At 39.0% G+C, this 23,375-nt stretch overlaps 1 protein-coding gene and 2 long non-coding RNA genes across 8 annotated transcripts in view; 1 reads left to right on the forward strand and 2 right to left on the reverse strand.

Moving 5' to 3' along the window:
- LOC116687300 (uncharacterized) overlaps positions 1 to 11,809 on the reverse strand; it is a 14,536-nt gene extending 2,727 nt beyond the window's left edge. The window contains exon 1 of the long non-coding RNA XR_004331505.1: positions 10,985 to 11,809. This is a non-coding gene — a long non-coding RNA (uncharacterized LOC116687300). The remainder of the gene's footprint in view (positions 1 to 10,984) is intronic.
- On the forward strand, positions 1,677 to 18,210 carry LOC116687299 (uncharacterized). The gene is made up of 3 exons (XR_004331504.1): positions 1,677 to 1,689; positions 9,456 to 9,714; positions 18,200 to 18,210. It is a non-coding gene; the product is annotated as an uncharacterized LOC116687299 (long non-coding RNA).
- The window catches only part of LOC116687296 (poly(rC)-binding protein 3), a 194,033-nt gene continuing 183,013 nt past the window's right edge, over positions 12,356 to 23,375 (reverse strand). For 3 of the 6 annotated variants that reach the window (XM_032512565.1, XM_032512566.1, XM_032512567.1), the window contains 7 exons: positions 23,238 to 23,366; positions 21,154 to 21,228; positions 19,329 to 19,370; positions 18,276 to 18,354; positions 16,292 to 16,344; positions 15,554 to 15,723; positions 12,356 to 14,182 (listed from right to left, as the gene is read on the reverse strand). In XM_032512565.1, the coding sequence (XP_032368456.1) occupies positions 14,128 to 14,182; positions 15,554 to 15,723; positions 16,292 to 16,344; positions 18,276 to 18,354; positions 19,329 to 19,370; positions 21,154 to 21,228; positions 23,238 to 23,366 (603 nt within the window). In that variant the 3' untranslated portion in view covers positions 12,356 to 14,127. The remainder of the gene's footprint in view (positions 14,183 to 15,553; positions 15,724 to 16,291; positions 16,345 to 18,275; positions 18,355 to 19,328; positions 19,371 to 21,153; positions 21,229 to 23,237; positions 23,367 to 23,375) is intronic. The other 3 variants (XM_032512570.1, XM_032512568.1, XM_032512569.1) reach the window with 3 other exon arrangements.

Raw genomic sequence — 23,375 nt, forward strand, 5'->3', positions numbered from 1 at the left:
ACTGGCAGCAATGTTGTTTTGAATGTGAATATGAAATGTGAATATGAGTGAATATGCAAGAGTTTAAATAAGAGGATGTGAATTTTGAAGTGTACCTATCTGCGCTTTACAGCAGAGGTGCCCCTTGATTGTCATGCAGTGGGCAAAAATGAATTTTCCTGCTTGTATAATGAAGTTTCCCAAGATTAATGGGCTGCTTTACAGACAGTTTATAATCTCAGGTAGTCTGTTGTCTCTAACAATTATTTATTGTTTCAGAAACTAAGAACTAGTAGGTATAGGGTCAATAATAAGATTTTGCAGTTAGGTGACTTGAGGTGCTGCCTAGAGCCAAAAAGAAAACCCCCACAGACTGGTGGCAAGCTAAACTGGGAGTCATGCTGGGAAGCAAGGTAGCTCCAGACAGACAGAGCAATTGTGAGTGTGATTGGAGATTACCAATCTGGATAAATCCCATATACTCAGTGTTCACTGGCTCTGACTGGCACACAGCATTATTTTCCATCTGTTTCCTCTTTACCACAAGGACATTAATCATTACAATCCATCATTCACTTAGTCCTGAAAAAACAAGACTCCAGCAGACATAAAAATATGCTAAATTAGAACGAATAAGTCCAACAATTTTTAAACGAATACAAAAGCATTGCTCACAGACAACAGCGGTAGCTGGGGAAGGGATTTTATCTAAACGATGGATCTGCTGAGCTTGATTATTCTCAAACAAGGATCCAGACATTCACATGCAAATTTCATCCTTTGTCCATCCAGATAAGGGGTTATCTGGCATGGCCGCTGGAACATATTTTGAATTGGGGGTGCTGACCAATTTTCGAGCTTGACATTTTTTAAAAACAAAACAAGAATTAAATCCAAAATCCAAGACATGGCAAAACTAGGCTAACACAGGATATAGGCACAAAGCTACGGCAATGGTACAGAATAGGCCTACTACACTACTGGCTCAACCACTGAGCCACAAAATACAACAATCACTGAATTAAATTAAATTAAGTTGGCGGCCTCGTTGTGTGTTGCTAGCAGGGTCGCCGTGGGAGGGACAGGTGGAGAGGTGCTGCTGCTGTTTTTTTTCGGTTACAGAAGCCATGTTATAGGCAAGCTAACTTCTGTACTGCTGACCCGCCGGGATCTTCACTCATGAATGAGTGTCAGAGGCCTTGCTCTTGGCAAAATGGGAAGATTCATTCTGATCAAATTATGTGTTTATCTCTTACCAACCAAATTGTAAAATGAAATTACATTTGTAATTGTCATGAAAGGGAGAAGGTTAATATCAATAGTCATTTAATTAAAATCAAAAACTAACTCTACCTTTCACTAAGGAGGTGGCCTAGTTCACGCGGCCATGTTATCTGGTTTCATTCTGCCAAAACACACTGCTACCAAGTCAGTGAAGTGGGAGGACTGTGGCAGTCAGATAAAAGAAAAGCCAAGGTCAGGAATCTGGAGCGCAGCTGTTACGGGAGCAGCAGAAATACCACCCATACGCTGCCAGAGAGATCAGGTTTTCCACGTCAGCATCTTGTGCTTACGTTCCACAATCAATTAAGGGGGCCAGGCAGAGAAACGAGGGCAGGATGAGCCAGTAAGTGGCTATTCATCTAGGTGAACAACAGCACCACGTTAACCTCCTTATCAATTGATCCTGATTAATGTAGCCACTGTAGAGTTTCCCCCATGTCGGGATTTCAGTTTTGTCCTTAATGCTTTTAGGGGGTAGAGACTGGTTGGGATACTGTTAATAAGACAACATTATTCTACATTTGTCTTGTGATAAACACTCTGCTGAAGTGTTTGTAATGATCTCCATCTATTTATATTATGCACACTTCATGACTCCATACCTGTAATTGACCCTGGGACAACAAGCACCAAACGCAAAACTCATTTTTCAAACTCAAGAGCCATGGGAGATGGCCCGCCAATGTATGACAAGTTTGTTTGTGACACTGAAGATAAAGGTGTGTGTGTGTGTGTGTGTGTGTGTGTGTGTGTGTGTGTGTGTGTGTGTGTGTGTGTGTGTGTGTGTGTGTGTGTGTGTAACAATATAATTGTCTCTTTCAGTCAAATAATTTAATTTTTAAACAAAAAGTTTTGAATGAATCCCAGGATACATCATTTGGTTACATCACAGTCATGTGACCAGATAATGTAATAAGTGCACAGCCTTTAAAGTAAATCACGCCTTTTTTTCCCAAAGGAACATAAAATTCACAATTAGTCACAAACAGTCATACCCCTTCGGATCTTAGCTAATGTTGGCAATTTATTGCAGTCAAACAAAGAAATGGTGATTATGTAAAATGACTGTTATTATACCATTATGTAATAATTGTTACAGGCCTAGGTAGAATCTACTCAGCAGGCAAGAAAAACACAGGTCCCCCCCATCTTCCTGTTCACCTACCCCTTAATGAATCTCCAAATGCTTTAGAAATGACAAATTACCCATGTCCACTGCCTCCAGTCAGTTCGACCTCTTATCACCTACTTACTTATCCAAGTGCATCACTTTGGATTTCCTCTGACAAAGTACATTCATCTCATCTGAAGGGGGTCAATATACTGATGAGTGGAGCCTTTAGTTTCCAACAATTCATCACAAACACTCAGTGACTGTAGCAGTGTCCCAGGGAGCAGAGCATGAACAGCTAATAGCATCCAGGGAGGGGTGGGGAGGTGGGGGGTGTAGTTGTCTGATTAGCTACTGTAATACATCTAGAGCTGTTTGTGTGTCACAGGGTGACATGTAATGAAACACAGATTGTACTGATGCATGGCATGAAGTAAATCGGCAGAACGTGATTTATCATCTGACGCTGAACTGTGTTTTCAGACCCCCTTCCCTTTTTTTCACATTTTGTTATGTTGTAGCCCACAGAGCCTGTAAAGGGACACTGGAAAAAAAAAAAATCTCGTGGGCATGCAAAAGTATGTCATGCTCCCGAGAAACCAATCTGAGTACCAGTCAAAGTGGCTGCCGAGGAGGGGGGATTCACCTTTCTGAAAATGCAATTAAACGTACAAAGCCCCAAAAGGGACATGGGGAATTCTTTTGTTTCAATCACTTAACGAGGCTATTCAGATCTTTTACTATGCCACTTGAAGTTTAGCTCAGATGCTTTCCATTTCTCGCGATCATTTTTGAGAGGTTCTTCACTTGATTGGAGTCCACTTGTGGTTAATTCAGTTGATTGGGAAAGGCACTCCCCTTTCTTTATCAAGACTCACAGCTGATGATGGATATCGGTAAAACACCAAGGCCAAAGAAAGCGCCCGCAAAGCTTAGAGACTGCGTCATGTCGAGGCCCAGATCTGGGGAAGGCTGAAAATCTGCTGCATTGAAGGTCCCCAAGAGCACAGTGGGCTCCACCATTTTCAAATAGATGATGAAGTTTGGAACAACCAGGACTAATCTTAGAGCTGGCCTAAAAATGGTTGTCCTCTGATGGTCTACATCCAAGCTGACCAGAAAATCCCCAAATCCAGATGTGCAAAGCTTGTCACGTAATAGCCAAGATGATATGCTATTCAAAGCAAGTTCACTCAAGTTCAGCTTATTTTAATTTTTAGCCAGTAAAATAATGCAATATTCACTTTAAAAGGCAATGTCAAATCAATGTTTTCAGCAGCTTCCAATGCCCCCAAATGGCCAAATTTTGACTTAATGTAAGATAATATAAACCTCAGTAAGCAGCAAGAGAGTGGTTTTAAGATACCACGTCCACCATGGATATCCAATGAACAATTTTGTGAAAACGCTAGAAGTCTTTAGCATCAGGGGCCGGGACTTAGGTCTCTGACTGGGAATGGTAAAGTTGCATTCATTGCAGGCCGCTAGCTGGATGCCATAAGGAAAACAGTTTCATTCATGAAAGCATTCTCTGCCTACACAGCTCCATAAAAAAAGCTATTGAACTAAAGTTGCAAGGATTCATTTCTGCCTTTGTCTCAATCAGTCAAGAGTTGAATGGTTTTTATTCCTACCAAATACTAGGCCATCTGATTTCCCTTAGCTGAAGCAGAGAGGCAGTTTTACCCCACATCGAGTACCAGATGGATGGGACCCAACACACCAGAGCAAGCAGATTGTGTCACATAAGCTGTTTAATATTTTCTATAATTAAGTCACAAATAAGTTGTCATGATTAGTTTCTGGTATCCTGAGTGTTGTCCATTACATTTGTAAGCAACACTCATTCCTAACAATCAGATATGTATACATAATTTAATGATGTGTAATTTAATGACTCAGTAAAAACGTTTATTTAGTCAAGCATTTGAAAAGGGATCTCATATAAAGCTTGACATTTTCTTTTGCCGTCTAATTAAATTATTTAACCAGTAAGCATATTCTGAATTGTCTAAATACCTTTTACTAGGCTGCATGTATTCAGTTTGATTCTTTACCATTTGCAAACATTCTACAGTAAGTGTTCATTAATCTACTTCCTCTATAGATTTGTGGGGTTTATTATGATTGTTTTATTATGGTTTAGGTAGCACACAGCTTACTTGAAATGCCTTGAGCAATCTTTAAAGGACAGTTCACATAAATGGAAGTTCTTCCTTGACAGGAATTGACAAGGGAGTAATGATCAGAGGTGTCAAAAGTATTCACATGCCTTACTCAGGTAGAGGTATAGATAGTGGGGTTTAAAAAGACTTATGTAGCAGTTGAAGTATCAACTCAAGCTTTTAACTCAAGTAAAAGTATAAAAGTATTGGTTAAAAAACTACTCCAAGTATAAAAGTAAAAGTAGTGTAAGGGGGAAAATGCCATTAAGGACAAAAGCTCAGGCCTCGCCACCTCCCTGAAAAAACATTTTTCTAAAGGCCATAAGGACTATAAGGTTGTATTAAAATGTTAATGTTGAAAGACTTGGGATGCTCCTGTTTCAGCCACGTTTGTGCCCATTGAAAATGAACAGACTTTAGTACAGGGCAAATACATAAAAAATAGGTGAACTACTGAGTATTACCTTGTGTATCATGGAGCAGAAGATACATGATTTGTTGACTACAAGTTACCCTGGAAATCACAAGAGCACAATTTCAATTTCCTCAGCGAGTTACTCTGGCATTGAGTAACGCTGCTCATTATCTATACCCTTGTAGCCAGGCTGCACCAATCACATCGGTGTATCTGAAAGAGGCGGGCCTGAGTCGAGCTAAACAGATGACGACAGTTTAATCTACCAGTTAGCTCTGGTAGCTAAGCATATGGGGCTCTGGATGCATCACCCCTCCATGTGTTGTTGTGATTGGTCGTAGTGTTATCCAATAGCGTGCAGTGAGATTTTCAAATGCACGCTTGGTGCCGCCCCTTGAGATGGGCAACTTTCATTACTTTATGCCAGTTCTTTAATCCTTCGGATTTGGGTCTGGATTTCCAGGCTATATGAGTATTGCAATGGTACAAAAATTCAAACTTCAGAGGTATGTTATAGCCTTTATAAGAACGTAAATGTACATCCAAGCTCAGCTGCATGGATCTGTGAGGGCAACGGATTCACCCTATCTGAATGGTGCCATTCATCTGGATAGTTTTTTTGTTGTTGTGTGTGTTTATGTGAACAATGACAAGCTGGAATGAAAAAGGAGTAACAATTTTAAGTCCAACAATAACTATTTTTAAAATGCAAGGAGTAGAAAGTACATATAATTGCGTGGAAATGTAAGGCTTATAAGTAAGAAGTCTGCTATAAAATAATTACTCCAGGAAAGCATACATACCCACGATTTCTACTTAAATAAGGTAACAAAGCATTTGTAGTTATCTGGGGTGGCTTTGGCTCAGTGGTAGAGTAGTTGCCTGCCAATTGGAAGCTTGGTGGTTCAATCCTTGCAGTCCGATGTTGAAGTCTCTTTTTCCAAGACACTGAACAATGCTGAGTCATTGGTGTGTAAATGTGTGTGAAAGTTTATCTGGTGAGCATGTGGCACCTTGTACGGCAACCTTGGACACAGTGTATGAATGTGAATGGTTCCTGTAATATGTAAATGTACTTTGAGTAGTTGTTAATAGTAGAAAAGTGCTATATACAAACATTTACCTGGGTCATGATGAAGTTATTGAATGTGGCGAAAGCACAATTTTGATCCTCTTTTCCTGGCACGACTGGTCAATTGTCTCGCACGGGGATGATCTGTTCTTATTTCGACTCGGTGAATGTGGGACTATGCAGTTAGGGACTTTGGGAGTACAGCCGAGCTGCTTGAAACCCGGGCTTAATTAACAGCCATGAAAGAGTTGGTGACAACAGATGAACCAGCTGTACAAGGTAACCTCCTGTCACCCCTAAAGAGTGACAATGTTAATTTGCAACATGCCTGTGTGGACAAAGGCGTCCCCTGTGGCTCGGTCTCTTGGGTGCACACACACAGCTGAATGTCAGGCCAAAAACATAGACGTCCAAGTAACAGCAGGGACTCTTTAAGCTAACACTGACAGTGGGAGACACTATGTATTTTTTTGTCATACAGCTATTTTGCATCCTTGGTACATTTTGAGAATTGAGTTTATGTTAAACAGTAGGCATAAATCATCATATTGCTCATGGAGAAAGCAGAGAAAAGTTGAAGTCGTGACAGTGTTTATCATCAGGATTGTTAAGGGTTAAAGTGTTTCATATAGTCACACCTCATACCTGACAGATTTCCATAGAATTGAGTCAACACCTCACTGAGGAAAAGCCAGAAAACTTTGCTCATTAACTCGGATTGAATTTGGAATTCTTTGCAGGGATGTTGCAATTGATTTCATCGTATTGCAAGATGTTTCTGGTATTGTGTGAGCCACTTAGACCTTCCTTTCTGATGCTATACATACAATTGTGTGGAAATGTATGGAGTAAAAGTAAAAAGTTTGCTGTTAAATAATTACTCCAGGAAAGTATAGATGCCCAAAATTTCTACTTGAGTGAGGTAACAAAGTATTTGTACTTACCTGACACCTCTGGTCATGATGAAGTTATTGAATGTGGTGAAATCCCAATGACCACAATGATGATCCTCTTTTCCTGGCCCGATTGTCAGCTGTCTCGCATGGGGATGATCTGGAAGATTGTGCTGAGAAGTACATGACTTTATTTATCTGTCATTTTAATTTTAATTCATACATATATATATATATATATATATATATATATATATATATGTATGAATATATGTATTATAAATGTTTTATTGTTGTGTTTTTTTTTACATGTTCAAATCATCTGAACTAAAAAATAAAAAAAATAAAAAAATGAATTAAAAAAGTATCTTACATTCTGAAATGGAGTTTCCGGGCAAAACACAGTTACCGAACTGCTGCATTAAAACAGTACAAACCAAAAATCTTTAAAAGCCTGACAAGAATACTGGGAAAAGCCTCAGGAGACAAAAAAATTCGACCGTTTACCTTCATTCATCCATCCACCCAGCCAGCCATTCTAACAAACCTCCATTGTTAAAATAGCTGTGAAAATGTGGCACTGTGGGAATCCTTTGTGTGCACCACTCAATCACAGATGATTTTTGGGAAATGAAGCCAGAAATCAGTTTGCCCTCTTAATTGTCAGAAAGCTTGTCTAGGACTTGCATTTTTAGAGATTTAATGAAGCTTTTTCTTACAATTTGATGGTCATTTAGTTGTGCATAGTTTTAAACTAGCTGACCTCATGCAGGGTTATCTTGGTCTTATTTGGAATCAATAGTATAGCTTTTGCTAACAAGCAAGCCCTATGGGCATAAATGTGATCTTTTTTTCTCTATACTACGGTCCTTTAATGGCTGGGTTCAGCTGGCCTGGATTTGAAAACGAGTAACCTCAGATGTTATGGTTGTCATATGTCATTAACGTATTCCACAAATTAAAAGAACAACTTGCCCTCTACTGGTAGGAAGAGAAGAGTAATTCCGAAGGTTTAATTCCCTCAAATGTTATACTTTTATATTGAAGAATAAACACTTGTTTCCCATTTATTTTGAAAAATACATGTAGGGGTTCTGAAACTTTTAACAAATTCAATATTGCAAGGCTATCTTAGGTTAGAACTAAATCGTACTAGTTACTAAATAGTTTGTAACTTAATTCAACTGACAAGGGGAGTTAGCGTTCCATTAGTTATTAAAATATAACACCTATCCAACCCACATGAAGCAAACAGTGGATAGATAGATGACACATGCAAAGTGAAGGGAAAAAACAGAAATCTTTATTTTCTTCTTTTTACAAAACCTTTCAGAAACATCCTCAATAAATAATTAATCCAATACAGACCTTCAAGAAGCAAACGATCAAACTTAAACAGGATCAGAGACGTTTTCCTCAAACACCATCATGTAGTGCCAGCATTTAATATATTTGCTGCTCTAGCACGGTAACAGTGTTAATTTATCAGTAAAACGACAAAAGCAACACAACAAGAGGTGTTTGACCAACACAGCATTGTAGAAGGATGAGTACATGATCAAAGCCATGATTATGAAAGATATGACAAATAAAAAGACAACTGAGAAAATCATCGGTCGTACTGTAAAGTAGCATGACTGCATCTTGGCTGGCAACCAACCAGCAGACACTTTACGCAACAAACAGCCACTGATGTGCACTTTGCAAAAAAGATATTTAAGTACTTTAATGTTTGGATTCTGTAAATGATGGAACGTTTTTAAATGACACATTAAAAATTTGTTAGCCCTCAACCAGCTGTTCCTCAGTTTGGTCATCTGATACACATCTGGATGCAGCCAGACGAGCGCTAATGTCAACCTGAGCTCACCAATTTCCGTGAAATGAACACGGCCCCTTAAGTTAAGGAAAAGGTCTTGGGTGAGCAGGAAAACGGGTTGCGTTTAGGAAAAGAACAACGGGGCGGTCGTATACAGTGGACGGGTTGGGTTTAGGAAAAAAAGAACGGGTTAGTGTAGCAAAAGAACAACAGGAGAAGGGGACAGTTGGGTTTGATCCATCCACCACCCCAACCTCCCAAAGCGGATTTTCGGGCTTTCATACTACTCGCTACCGTTGTCGCTCTTAACGCTACGTCATCTTCTCATTGACTTTACGTTGGCATTGTTTTCCGTGGTGGCCATGCAGAATTTTCACACATTCCGTGCCACCACCACATAATGCGCTGGTGACAGTTCGTGATCATTTCAAGGAATTCTGTAAGACCGGGCTGGCTAATGTACAGATTTACATTCGTAATCTCTATGTGTAATTTAAATGTATTCATGTAAAGCAGCCTTGTTTTGACAACAGCAATGTATTAACTGACTAGCAAAGGACATGTAGTGAATTCTAACCAAAAGCAAAGTACCTGAGCCTAAACAGCGATGACAAAAGAATATTCCCCAAACATCATTTCTATAGTTATCATTGGAGTGATAATGTGTAAATGTATTAAGATACGGTGGATGAAAAAATAGTAATTACCTGCAATCAGAAGCAGATGGCAGCTGGTTTTTAAAATATTCTAACCCCACAGGCTTTCTGCCAGCTAATTAATTTGGCCTCATAAAGTTGAAATACAGGAAATGTACAATCAACGTTCTTGAATTTGTTGAGATTACACATTTAAGTGCTAACGGCCTCTTCACCCCAGTAATATGCCGCCACAGTTTTGAGCTCAAATCCAAGGAAATGGTGGACTTGGGTTAAAATGTGATAGAATTGTGGCAAAAAATAAATGAATGAATCCTTCAGTTGCCATGGGCTACCAACATGTAGGTAGATTATCATTTTCACCCACCAATGGCAGAATTCACCTGTATTCATAATCTCAGGCGCTGGTCATGGTTGACTGAAGTGATAGATGGATTCTTTTTATCTTATGACCTACATTTTGAAATAAGAGGTGCAGATAGTAATAAGGCCATCCATTCATATGTTTGCAGAACATATAGAAAAGTATTGGTCTATATCTAACATAATAGAAAATAATCAGATTTCATCATATTGTGTGATAAATTGTAGATTAAAATTTTAAATTAGTCATCTGTACCACACCTTATTTTCAGAGAAACCTGCCTAACCTAAGGAAATTTCCAACTTTTTGATAAATAAGCATTTCTACTCTACTATATTCATCATTCTGCATCATGTTCTACTGTACCAATCAAGTGCATGTTTAAAAAGACACCCTTTAAGTATGACATGTAATTGATAGCCGTTCAAACCCATTTTGAAATATATTTAGCCTTAGTGCGAACAGGGCTGTGGTTAAACGGGTGTCGAGCTGTTAATAAAATGCAAACACATGCCCGATGTGACGTATCCAAGGAGATAATCTATTACATGACAACTGCAGAGAGGCATACATTCATCCATACATGTAAGCCATGTACTTATGTAGTCTGATTGAATGACATAACCTGTGAAATCAGCAACAGGATAATTGACATCAACAGTTTTTTCATACATGCTAAATAGAAAGGCATTACTTTTTCCGTATCTGGATCATCTTGATGCCTACCAACAGCCCTTTTGGCCTACACTGAAACTTTAAATGAGCTACATGTGAGTGTAAATATTCACTAGACAATCCGGAGACCTTTCTATATGGCCCATGACTCTTATACACAGTTGTTATGAGATGGCAGTCTGAATAACATGATCCCGTTAGGCTATATTACGTTTGTGAAATATAGGGTCATTGTGTGATGTTTATTTGTAGCATGCATTTGGATTTCACTCTTCACTGCAGTCATTTACTTCGGTGAAAAAAATGAAAATATTCCAACCTTTTTGTCAGGTCGCACATAAAACTCAGAAAGATGAAAATGTGCATTACAGTCAATGTTTTTTTGGCCTGTAACCTTTTTAAATTGGAGTCGGAGGGACACATTGAGATAACAAATAGACGTGAATGTTCACGGCTTGCTCCATTTCCTTTCACCACTCAATCTACCTTTCTACCAGTGTGACTAAATTGGAAACGCTGTCATGCAGACCAATCTATAATGTGCATCCAACAAGCAGGCATTTCTACAGTTAAGCACTGATTTCATCAGTCATGAAATCAGTGTAATGTAAACTGAAATAGAATATCTGGTTTAGAGTTGCTTATTGAAGGTTTGTGTTTAGTGATGCATTGACACAGGTACTGTAGTTGTTTGAATGTGGGATAAAAAATCCATTAATTATTACAATGCGGTTTGGAGGAGAGACAACTTTGGCTTTACCACTTTTTAGGTTTACTTTGTATTTCCTCTCAAGTGCCTGCAATTCAACAAAGACAAGTACACTGATGTGTGATAAAACATGAGGTAAAACAAAGCAATGCTGTCTCCTCAAAATACCCATACAACAAAACTGCATCCTCTGAGAGAAACATATTTTGTCCCGATTAAGGTTGTCTTTGACCTATCACAAATGCATAACAACTCTAATCAAAGCCAACAAATTCCGCATATAATGAAGTTCATGGTGGATGGATGGGTCAAGCCGACACAGGACTTTCACAGAGGAGACCGCTGTTCGTGTCCCGTGTGAAACTGAATGTCAATGTTGACTTGGTTACATAACATACTTAAATTTTGTCTTGTGCGTAAGTTATGTACATTATTTAAAGGTCCCATGACATGGTGGTCTTTGGATGCTTTTATATAGACCTTAGTGGTCCCCTAATACTGTATCTGAAGTCTCTTTTATATAGACCTTAGTGGTCCCGTAATACTGTATCTGAAGTCTCTTTTATATAGACCTTAGTGGTCCCCTAATACTGTATCTGAAGTCTCTTTTATATAGACCTTAGTGGTCCCCTAATACTGTATCTGAATCTCTTTTATATAGACCTTAGTGGTCCCCTTATACTGTATCTGAAGTCTCTTTTATATAGCCTTAGTGGTCCCCAATACTGTATCTGAAGTCTCTTTTATTAGACCTTAGTGGTCCCCTAATACTGTATCTGAAGTCTCTTTTATATAGACTTAGTGGTCCCCTAATACTGTATCTGAGTCTCTTTTATATAACCTTATGTGTCCCTAATACTGTATCTGAAGTCTCTTTTAAATAGACCTTGTGTCCCTATTGTTTTCTTTTTTATAGAGTGGTCCCCTAATACGGTACTGAAGTCTCTTTTATATAGACCTTAGTGGTCCCTAATACTGTATCTGAAGTCTCTTTCCCACAATTTAGCCTTGGTGCAGAATTACAGCCACTAGAGCCAGTCCCACAATGAGCTTTCTTTAGTATGTGACATTTCTGAGTCTGTAGCTTTTGAGGAGGAGAGAGGGGGGGACAAGGTGGAGGCTGGGGGTGCGGCCTTGGCCAACTGCCACTTTGCTTGTTTGAAAGCCAGGATGTCTCTCTGTCATGGACCTTTTAAATTACGGAACAAACTGAGTAGTTTTGTTTGAATTCACAATGTTAGCCACTTGTTTAAAACAGCGACTGCTGTGTGCGGCGGTCAGAAAGGGCTTTCTGGCAGAAAGTCCTAAAGTCTAACTTCTCCCACCAGGCAGGCCAAGTTTCCCCAAAATGTAATTGGGAAGACAGTTTTGTTGTATGGGAACATAAATATTTGGGACACAGTGTTAAAACAAAGTGGTGTGGTGCGTGACTTGCCATGAAAGGTACTAGAGTGTCAAAAATGTAAAGTGATGTTTCAGAAACAGAATTAACAGAGTTTTGGATAGGTGTGAAGAATCCTAGTAACAGTGCAGATACGCATGTTTACAGTGAATACCAGAAACCATAACCGTTAAAGTCACTTAAATATCCGGACAGTCAAATACAGAGAAATAAATATATACTAGGTGCAATGCCATTCGCTCAAAGGTCATGTGATGCACTGAGGGAAGATGGGTAGAAACTAGAGTGTGCCCATTCCAGTGACTTCAGACGTCAGCCTAGAACAGTTAAGGGAGGGAAGGTGGGGGGAGGGGTGCGAGGAGGGGAGCAGGGGGAGGGGAGCAGGGGAAGGGAAAGGTGGGGGGGGCAGACAGAGAAAATAAAACAGCTGTAAAAGAAGGACTGCTTGACAGTGAAAGTTATGCTGAAATGGCTGGATTTGTGCTCCAATTTTTGCTGGCACCAGTTATTTTCTTTTTTACACAGATTTGATACTATATTTTCATTGTACCTTTTTACATAAAACATCTTACCGTCAAAAAAATATGGTGACACAATAATGCAGTACCAACCCCCTCATGAAGCCATGCAGTGGACAGAAAAGAAATGGTGGTGTCATGAAATGTGTAGAAGTTTCTGGATTCCCCGACAAAGGCATCACATCACTCTTCTTTCTAACAGCATTGCTCAAGTGGCAGTCATGTATTTAGTCTTTTTTTTCTTTGCTTTTTTGTTCATTTTACACTTTTTATTATTTTTACTCTTTGCAGACAATGACACAATAGGACTTAATAAGCAAATAGGCAAAATCTAATATAGTAATGACAAAAAGAAATACAGTATTATTTTTGAAACAAGGCATGCTAAATAAATAATTCAAGAAATAGTTTGACATTTAAAAAAAATATGCTATAGTCCCTTTCTTGCAGTAAACTGAGAAGATCAGCTAGCCTGGCTCTGTCTTAATGTAGCAGAATCTGCCTACTAGCACCTCTTAAAACTCACAAATTAACATTTCCAAGCTTCAATTCATAGAAAAACTGTTGTGTAAAAATGACAAATGGGTTTTTTTACGGAGGGATATGTGACCAGCTGTGTCGGAGCAGTGACATACTGGAGTCTTGTCATCAAAGTGAGGTTGCCAGGCCACCACCATGTTAATATGTGTGCTTCAGAGTGGATGGTATGCAGATGTTCTAACATCTGGATAGAGCCAGGCTAAGCCTTAGCATCTCCTGGATCTAGCTTCATATTTGAGAGATGAAAGTGGTATCTATCTTTCTTATCTAACTCTGAGCAAAAACAATAATAACTGAATATCCCAAAATGTCAAACTATTCTTAACGATACACTGACTACATCCATTTAAAACGAATCCCAGTTGTTGTTAGTGTGTTTTTTACTATAGGTCTCCCACAGGCTAATGCTAAAGTGGTGTGCCAAACCAAGGGAGTCTAGGGGATGTTCCATGGAATAACACATAGAGCTTAATTGAGAAGATGTTAGCTTCTGTAAATGGAAGCAGATTTTGAGGGGGGATGACTTCAGGATGTAGTCATGGATGAGGGGTCATTCCACATGGCAGCCACGTCCCTGAACCTGCCAGTGGAATTGTGGGAAAGCAATAGCCATTAGTTTCTCAGCGGACTCTTGTCTGAAATCCCCTTTAAGAAGTCCAAGACATAAAGCTGGTTGAGTATGTGGGTTCCCCTGCTCTGACGCTGATAACATTGGACTTTGAGGTGTATTGTAGGTAACCTGTGGAGATCAGCGAGGTTCCATTTTCTCCGAGTTGCGGATTAAAACATTTATTTTCTCTGTTGGAAATGAATTAGTGGTTTCAGTGGATATGGGGGAGGGGGGGAGAAAGGGGTGGTGGAGCATGGCAAGAACATTTGAATTAAAAAGATATTCCTCAGTATTTTACTGGTATGTCTTACTATCCAGACCCGGTTTATCTAGTCTGGGGCTCCACAGAGTTTGTCTTACAGTTAGTTACTTTTAATATAATAACATGAGTTACCATTACTTATAAACTCTACTACTACTTCCTCTGAGTATTACACACTGGAAGTATCAGAACTAGAGTCACAACACATATTACCACATCACATCACAATCTCTTGTATATTATGTACAATAATAACTGTTTGCAAGAATTTGTAAGAAGTTACATGTGCAATATCTGTTATTTAATCAGCTGCTACTTATATTTACACAGTACTTTATTTGTATTCACACTGTGCTTTAATTAGTTTCACACTGCACTACAATAGCATTTGTACAATCGATTGTTTAATGGCCTTTTTAACTTTCTTTCTTTATGTGAGCAACTGCACAATTTCCCTGAGGGATCAATAACATTTTCTGATTCTGAATGGCGTATGTGCAAATATACCAGGATATTCTTACGTAGTTATATCTGCTATATTGGGCTTGTTAAAGCTGAATAAATAAATTAAAGCTTGTGTTGTTTTAGAGATTAATCATGAATATTTTGGCCTTGGACTTTCCAAACTATGGTAGGCCTTGAGCAATTTGATGATGCATTTATTGATCCTCCAATTTACCAATCTGCAGGTTTTATTCAGAGACACAGCTTACTTGTCTCAGTAGTTGCTCACATGAGCCACTTACTTGCAAAGAGTGTACTGGCTGAAACATACTGTATTTTAATGTCTACACTTGGGTGGAAATAAGGGACAGAAGTAGAAAGAAACAAGCCAAGAATAAAACATGAACAGCCACATTATAAGTGGACTTGTCTGTCGCTTGTCAAAGCCTGACAGATGTCATATCAGTGTCATGAATGTCAGAATTTAACTAGCAAGCTATTTTTGTTCTTCTTCATTTTTGAGCGTCACACTCACAAATAGCTTTTTTCTTGGATCTTCACTATAAGCATGGTCATTCAAGTGTCACTTTATGCTTTTGATGGTGCTGGAGCAGCGGTTAGAGCTAAAAGGTTACCTGGCATTGATTAGATACTGGGCCAGGCTGATGTTAGCAGGAGTCCCTGTGATGGTGATCTGGCGCTCTGACGAGCCCTCCATGGCGTTGGCAATTTTTATCTGTGCTCCAGACATCTGTCGAATCTCATTTATTTTGGTTCCTTGGCGTCCAATGATGCAGCCTATTAGCTGAGGAGAAAAAGTATACGTTGTTGAACATGAAGCAAGGAAATGAAACTTATGTGTTGTCTTAAACCCCTCCATACATACACTTGAAGTTAAAAGGAAAAGTTTAATGGATCATGAAATGGTCTGGGTTTAATTTAAATGCCATAATTCAGGAAGTTGCGATTGATGAATGATAGCATGGTCAATCGATCAGCTGATTGGGGGTACTCTGTGCAAAGTCAGAACTGAAGTTTGCAGCATCACTTTTGAAGTCCGTCTTTTGTTCTCATAACATTTAAATGTTGAAGTATGAACTCAGTGTACTGAATTTGCTTTAATTATCATTGAATTAACAGATTTCACTATTTCACTTCATCAGATAGGTGTGCTTTATGACAATTGTCTGCATAATTGTAGGTACTACACTATAACATAAACCACAATCTTTTGCGCACAATCGTCTCAACATAATTTGAATTTACAAACGCATATAGGCCTGACATGCCAATTGAACGAGACATAATTTGAAAAGTACAGCATTTTGAAACTTGTATCCCTCAGTCAGCTGTCTCAAGAAAGTGTTACTCACATCATTAGGAATGGTGAGTTCATGGGTGCTGGCTGGTGGACTGGCATCCAAACCTGAGTTGGGGAGCAATGGAATAAGAAAAGAGATTTGACTTTAAAATGTCACTTTTACCTTATTTTTAAAAAGTATTTTGACATTTTAGGAAATGTATTAATTTGCTTCTGTCAAGAATCAGAAGATTGACACCATTCTCATGTCAGAGTAGTATCAATCTTATTAGTATCAATCTAATTCAACTCTTGTCAATGAAAAAGACAATAAAATGTATTTGCTAAATCTTCAAACTGCTCCTTTAAGTACCTTCATATGCTCATTTCTCACCTTTTTTTGTAGTTTTTGTTTGTGTGTGTGCGTGTGTGGGGACATTTTTTAAAGAGACTGTCCTTCCCAAAAAATGTCAATATGTCATTTTTACAAGCCGACTATTACGACCCACATTTCTTGTGACGGCGACCGCTAGTGGCCGTAGTTGTTATGACGGGAGCAAAAGAGAAAGGCAGGTGATGTAGTATAAACAGCAACAAAGTCTGTGTAAGGATGGGTCAAACAACACAGGGCTTTGGCCCAGAAGACCATTGTTTGTGTCCTGCTTGAAACCTAAAGTAAACATAAGTTAACTTGTAAGGAAAATCAACCATGATAGGCTACATAACGTACGTAAGTATGTGGAGCTACGTAACTACGTGACATATTTGAGTACATAAATTAAATAACATGACATGTATGAACGTACTCATTTTAAAGTGCTCATATTATGCTCATTTTCAGGTTCATAATGGTATTTAGAAATTCTATCAGAATAGGTTTACATGGTTTAATTAAAACAAAAATATATTACCATATATTTGTTGTACTGCACATTGCTGCAGCTCCTCTTTTCACCCTGTATGTTGAGCTCTCTGTTTTAGCTACTGGTGAGAAATCTCACTTTTATTCCATCTTTGTTGGGAGTTGCACATGACCAGTAACTAGGTCAGCACTACAAGCTAGTCAGAAGCAGAGCATGAGTGTGTGCTACGCTAGCAGCAAGGCGAGCATAATAAGGTGTGTTACAAAGCGATGCACGTTCGTCACAGAAGGACTACAGTGGAGCTTTGGGAGCAGTTTGTGAACAGTGTTCTCTGTTGCAGATGGTAAGTCCCTTTGGGGGGGACTTTGGGCTTTTTCACTTTGTAAACCTATAACGTGCACAAGAAATACATCGTATATAGCACAATAAAGGAAGGGGTGAAGCCAAAAAGCATAATATGAGCACTTTAACACAACCAATTATCTTTTCCTAAACCTAACAAAGTACAAATTGTCTCCTAAACATAACCCCACTTTCCTGTGGGTCGTATTAGAAGGTGGTAACAAATTACCTATGTGGTCGTTTTGGGTTGGAAGACTTTTTTTGTTTTTGAAGAACTCTTGTTAACTCAATAAATAATTCCATTTACAAGGGTATCTGCCACATCCCTTTAGATGAAAGTGGGGGAAAAAAGAATTAAACGTATTTATTAACGAGATCTTCACTTGTGTGCAAGTAAAATGCAGGACAAGATACAGGAAGAATAATGTATATGTACCAAGGTTCATGTGAAACAGTTGAATTTGGATGTGGGGGCACATTCAGTTGGTTTTTACAGTACAATGGGGCCAACCTATTTCACTGGAGGCTTTCATCTTTAATGGAAAGTTAAACAACAACAAATGTGTTTGAGGAAAAATGTATCCTGCTTCCAAGTGATAAGGCAGTTCTCAATACATTGTTTTAAAGTAAAGCCCAGTGTCTTTCTTTTCTTCTTTTGTTGCATTTCACTGGAATAATAAAAAGACAGCGCCAAGAAAAAAATATATACATGAAGAAAATCAAAGAAGGACAGAAACCACAGGGGTCGAGTCATGCTGTGCCAAAAGAGAGATAAGGTGGAAGGTAGGGAAAGAGAATCTTTCTCTGGATGCAAAGAGAAGGAAGTATCTAAAGGGCCTTGTGGGTACGTACCAGGGAAAGCAGGGGTGGTCTGTCCGAGAGGGGTAAAGGGGGTTTGCTGCATAGCCAACTGGTGGAGCTTGGTCAACTGCTGAAGGGTTAGGAGGGAAAGTAGAACTAAGAGGTTACTTTGACACAGGTCACACCAAGAAATGAAGCCAACCAAAAACTAGAGTGACGAAACAGTGAGGAGAAGGAGGCTATGACGCAGGGTGGTGATGACAAAAAAAAAAGTAAAAGAAAAAGAGGTACAGAAAGAGGATAAATGTCTGTCACGGAGTTGTAAATTGCTAGGTAATTTGAATCTTCTTCCCTTTTCTACCAATTTCCATGTCATTTTCAAATACGCCAAGGTGATTATTTTTTTCAGTTTTTAAATTACAAAATGGAGAGACAAACAACTCCACTCATGAGCACATTAGCCAAACGCAGGAAATACTTTCATTCCCATTTCCCCTTCAATTACCATGTGTCTAGCTTGCACTTATGATGTCCATCCCCTGCTGTGGATCATTTCCACCAGGAATGGGGGGGAGACGGATGCTTTGGAGCCTTCTTCTCCTTTTAAAGAGGGGTTTTAATGAGGGTTGAAGATGGTGTCAAGCCTGTACTTGAGTGATTGTACCGTCACCCACCAGCTCAAGTGGCATCAATCATTGCCCAACTTTGAATTAGTGGATCTGACACAAGGTGTAGTTCTTGAGATGGTCTTAAAACAAGGACACATGAAGGCAGATTATTAATAGAGGCTATATGTTGCACTGGAATTAAAAGGGTGTCGACATCAAAACTGCCGTTATTGTCTTTGCCTTTGTCATTATCCACAGCAGTCACCATTTTGTTATCAACCACATTTGGTAAGAGTTATTTCCAGTGGTTGAGCTGTAGTCCACCCATATAACGTAAGAACATTCTTTTTGGAAATCCTGATTTATGGCTTGCCTCTAAATAACTTCCAGGAGCTGGTGTGGCTATGTAATGCAATGTCTGCTACTCTTTTTACTTAGACATAATGAAGATACAGGTACAATTCTTGATTAATTCAGAAAGGGACCAAGAACTCACATCTGGGTGTGGTATGGCATACTGTCCCTGAATTGTGTAGGCCTGGAAAGATGCAAAAACATAACAAATAGCAGATATTAGAATCTTATTACAATATGATAGGAAAAAAACACAATCAGCTTGCTCATTCTAAGCGCTTTATAAACTGCCTGTACACTTGTAGCTCAAATACCCGTAATGTTGGTTTTTTTTGTGTTTGAAGTGATATTACAGCATATGCTCTTAATCATTGTCATTAATACCACATTCAAAGCAGTAAAACATCAACAGTGTGTTTGTGTGTGTAGACAAGTCTGAAGTGCTATGAGACCTTGTACATGCAAGTCTTAGAAGCGCTTCATTTTGAATTGAATTACTATGTAAACATAAAGTGATTTCTGTGAGTGACAAGATAATGTCTTATATGATGTAGTGCACTAGACTCCAAAACAGAAGTGGTATGTTCACTGTGGAAATTGTGGACACTTGAGAAACATCCGAGAACAAGTGCAAACATTTCATAATATACAGGAATTTGCTTTGCCACCAGTGGTCTAAAGAAGAGCTGCTGGAAGAGCTGCTTAATGATTCTTTATCATCGGTGCTCTTCAAGATCAAGATCAACTTTATTGTCTCACAAGGTGGGAAATTTGTCTTGGCCATTTTAATTTTTTAATCATGCATTCAATTCTACATAGAAAACATCTTGGATGACCAATGTTTTTTAATCCTGTTATATTTAGTTAAGATTTGTGTCTACTTATAGTCAAATGATGAAGATTTAATTCACATGCATCTAGGTTCCAAATGACTGGATTGAACACAATTACAGGAACATCTGCGCAAAGTGATGCAAAAGCAACGCCAGTGAAACCTACAACAGCATCAGATATAACCATGTTGTATGAACATGTTGGACATGAGTCTACTTTTGACCCAAAGTGCTTTACAGGTAGAGCATGGAAGACAGAATCAGTATGCCCTATATATATACATAAAGTGTGCACGGTCCCATGAATGTAGTTAGGCAAAGGTAAAGTAAAATAATGTAACATAGAATAAAACAACAATGGAACAGAATTTGCTAATACAAAAAGATAAGGAAAAAGTTGAGGTCAGTTCATAGCTCTGAAACCTAAAAAAAAAATGACAAAGGTAGAAATTATAAAAAATAGGGCGGTACTATATTGCACATGTTTCTGTGTTTCTGCGTTTTCTGTGTGATTGTGTTCCCCGTCAGAATCTTCTCAAACACCCTACTGTTATGTTGTCATCGAGGCTTCAACCGTTTCTTGCAATCAACGTCCACTGGGTATCATTTCCAAACAAAAGCCACCAAATTGGAGTCATTACAAGAAGTTATGTGAAGTGTCTCTCAAATTGATCTTGTTTGTTTGCTACATTTTCAAAATGCATCAACAGCATTTGGTCAGGCTCTGCAACTCAATTATCTACATTAGCTGGACTGACACAAGTGTGTATGGACAAGTATTGGCTGCTCATTCTTGCTGACTCTGTCATTGTTCCTTAATCAAATATTATGGTGCGACTTACAGCTCCCCCCCCTCCCTTACAACCCACCCAACCAAAGATGACTGTTGGTAGGACACGGCACATGAATTGCATACTTTGGTACCATAGTTTGGTATATTTTGTATGCACATCAAACCAAGCCCAACCTACCTCCCTAAGACTTTTTGAAGCAGTTTAATAAGCCTCATTTATAAAAGGGGGTTGTGGTGGCATTGAACTGCAGTAACAGGCAGTGGCTGATGCTGCAGTACAGTGAAAGTCTCAGCTTGGCTGTAGGCACAAACTAACAAGCTAGAGCCAGCTCAGCTCTTACCTGGCCACCAGAAAAAATAACTGGTGTGGAGGCGGGCTTTGGGCGATAAGGGATGGTGGCACCTTTTGGTGGAGACTAAAAGAAAAGGAAGAGAGAGGAGATTCTGAGTCAGCATGTTCTCACTTTATTTAAAAAGTCAACTGCTCGTTCAACTATTTGTGAAATGTGCTTATTCACTTTCTTGCTGAGAGTTGGGTAGGAAAATCTATCCCACTGTTAAGTCTGTATGCCAAATATGTTAGCTTGGCATAAACAAAATATCTACCAGCACTTATAAAGCACAATGTAACACATCTTGTTTGTTTAATCTGTACAAAACAAATTGTTAAAGGGACAGGTTGATGCTTTATGTGCCGGACCATTTCTCGCTATCATTTTTCCAACCTATTGTAGATGAAACCACGGAAACTTCAGCATGACGCATCAACAGCTGCGCTTCCATGGAAAGCCACAGTAGCTTGGAAAGTAGCATAAAGGGGCACTGAATTCTATGAATTTAATGTTTATCAGACTGCAAATGAGGCTTGCTAATGCATGCTGAATTAAACTGAAGGTCTTTCCTCAGAGCGCCTGTCCACTCTTGTCCCAGGCAAAGTAGTATCCTATCAGCGGGGAGTGCGCTAGCTAACTAATCCTTGCTCTCAATGCTGCGCCAAGGCTTTCATCGTACGAAAGTGGCCGTGGTTTCACCTGAAGTAGGTTGGGACAAATATAGACGTGGCCGGGTGCAGTGAGTTCATGTTGTTTAGTGATTCTAGAGGTGCTGGTAGGCAGACTTTAACTTTGGACAGAGCCAGGCTAGTTGTCTTCCCGCATTTCCAGTCTGTATGCTAAGCTAAGCTAACCGACTGCTGGCTTCATGTTTAATGAACAGAGATGAGAATGATAGTGATATTCTCATCTAACTCTTAGCAAGAAAAAGTGAGTATTTCTCAAAATGTTGAATCATTACTTTAAAATACTAGTTGCATTATGTTTTTCTATCTGGTGAAGTACTGTGTAATTTGTAAATGTATGTGAAGCAGGGCATTTAAAAAAAACAACAACAGTTATTCAATAATCCTTAGGGCAAATACAAGAAAAACATTCATTCATTCACTTAGTAATTCACATGTATTAACAATCTAGGTAATATTTTTCTCCAGGAGCTTTATTGCATCAAACTACTGTACATGTGAGTACAAGCAATACAATTATTCTGAGAAAATATTGTGTCATGGTAAATTGGTGTTCTTACTGTAAAAATAGTTTGAATTTGCTGGCAGCTTTTGAAAACTTAAATATATTTATGTTGTTCATGAAAACCAAAAGGAGTCAAGGCGCTCAGAGGTATTAGTAGTCTCTATTTGTGGAGATTAGGAAAATACAAAGACCTGGCACGAGTAAAACCTGTTGATCCCAGATTAAAATGCATCACCATGACTCTCTTTTCTCACAGATGGGCTGTTTTTTACTTCTAAGACAGCGGGATGATGATTTCATTGAGGAGGCAGGCGAGTTCTAGTTTGCAAACTTACTATATTGACACAGTTAATGTTTTAAGCTGTGCCGCAGCAACAAGGCTGTTCAAGACAGAAGAGAGGGCTTAACCAGATTGACTCTGTAGCTGCTGCACTGTAAAGGGAGGAGGATCCACTTAGGTATGTGCATTAAATACATAATCTAGGAACAGCAGCTGTGTTTAGGAAATAGGCTGGGTTGTCCTTACAGTTCACCTGGGTAGTTGTATGCAAAAAATGGTCAGATGGGAATTACATATTGCTCGCTTTATACGTAATGGGATCATTTTACTCAGTATAAAGTCATTTAGAGTTCCACCACAAATTAATTGTTGAGTTTCTAATACCTATTGTATCTCATCTTATCTTCACTGATTCCCATTCACTAAGAAAATGTGTGTTACCACCAGAAGTGGTGAATATAACTCAAACAATGCTTTGCGTGAGTGTCTTGCCAGAAATGCAAGACATAAACAGTTCAATGCTGGCTTTTGTAAGTTCAGCAAGAAACCATCTGCAAGAATACATGACTTCATTGTTAGCAGTTGAATTAAAGCTGGTTTGCTAAATCTTTAGACACTCTACCTCCAGCATGACCACACAGATTTGTTTGACACACTGGATGATGGCTTCTGGGGTTCCCGAGATTGTAACTGCACGTTCTGTGGAGTTGGGCAGCATGTCCCCTGCCACCTGAACCTGGGCCCCTGTGGACTGAAGGAG

The sequence above is a fragment of the Etheostoma spectabile genome, chromosome 4 (assembly GCF_008692095.1).
Source record: "Etheostoma spectabile isolate EspeVRDwgs_2016 chromosome 4, UIUC_Espe_1.0, whole genome shotgun sequence".
In the NCBI taxonomy this organism is placed as follows: domain Eukaryota; kingdom Metazoa; phylum Chordata; class Actinopteri; order Perciformes; family Percidae; genus Etheostoma; species Etheostoma spectabile.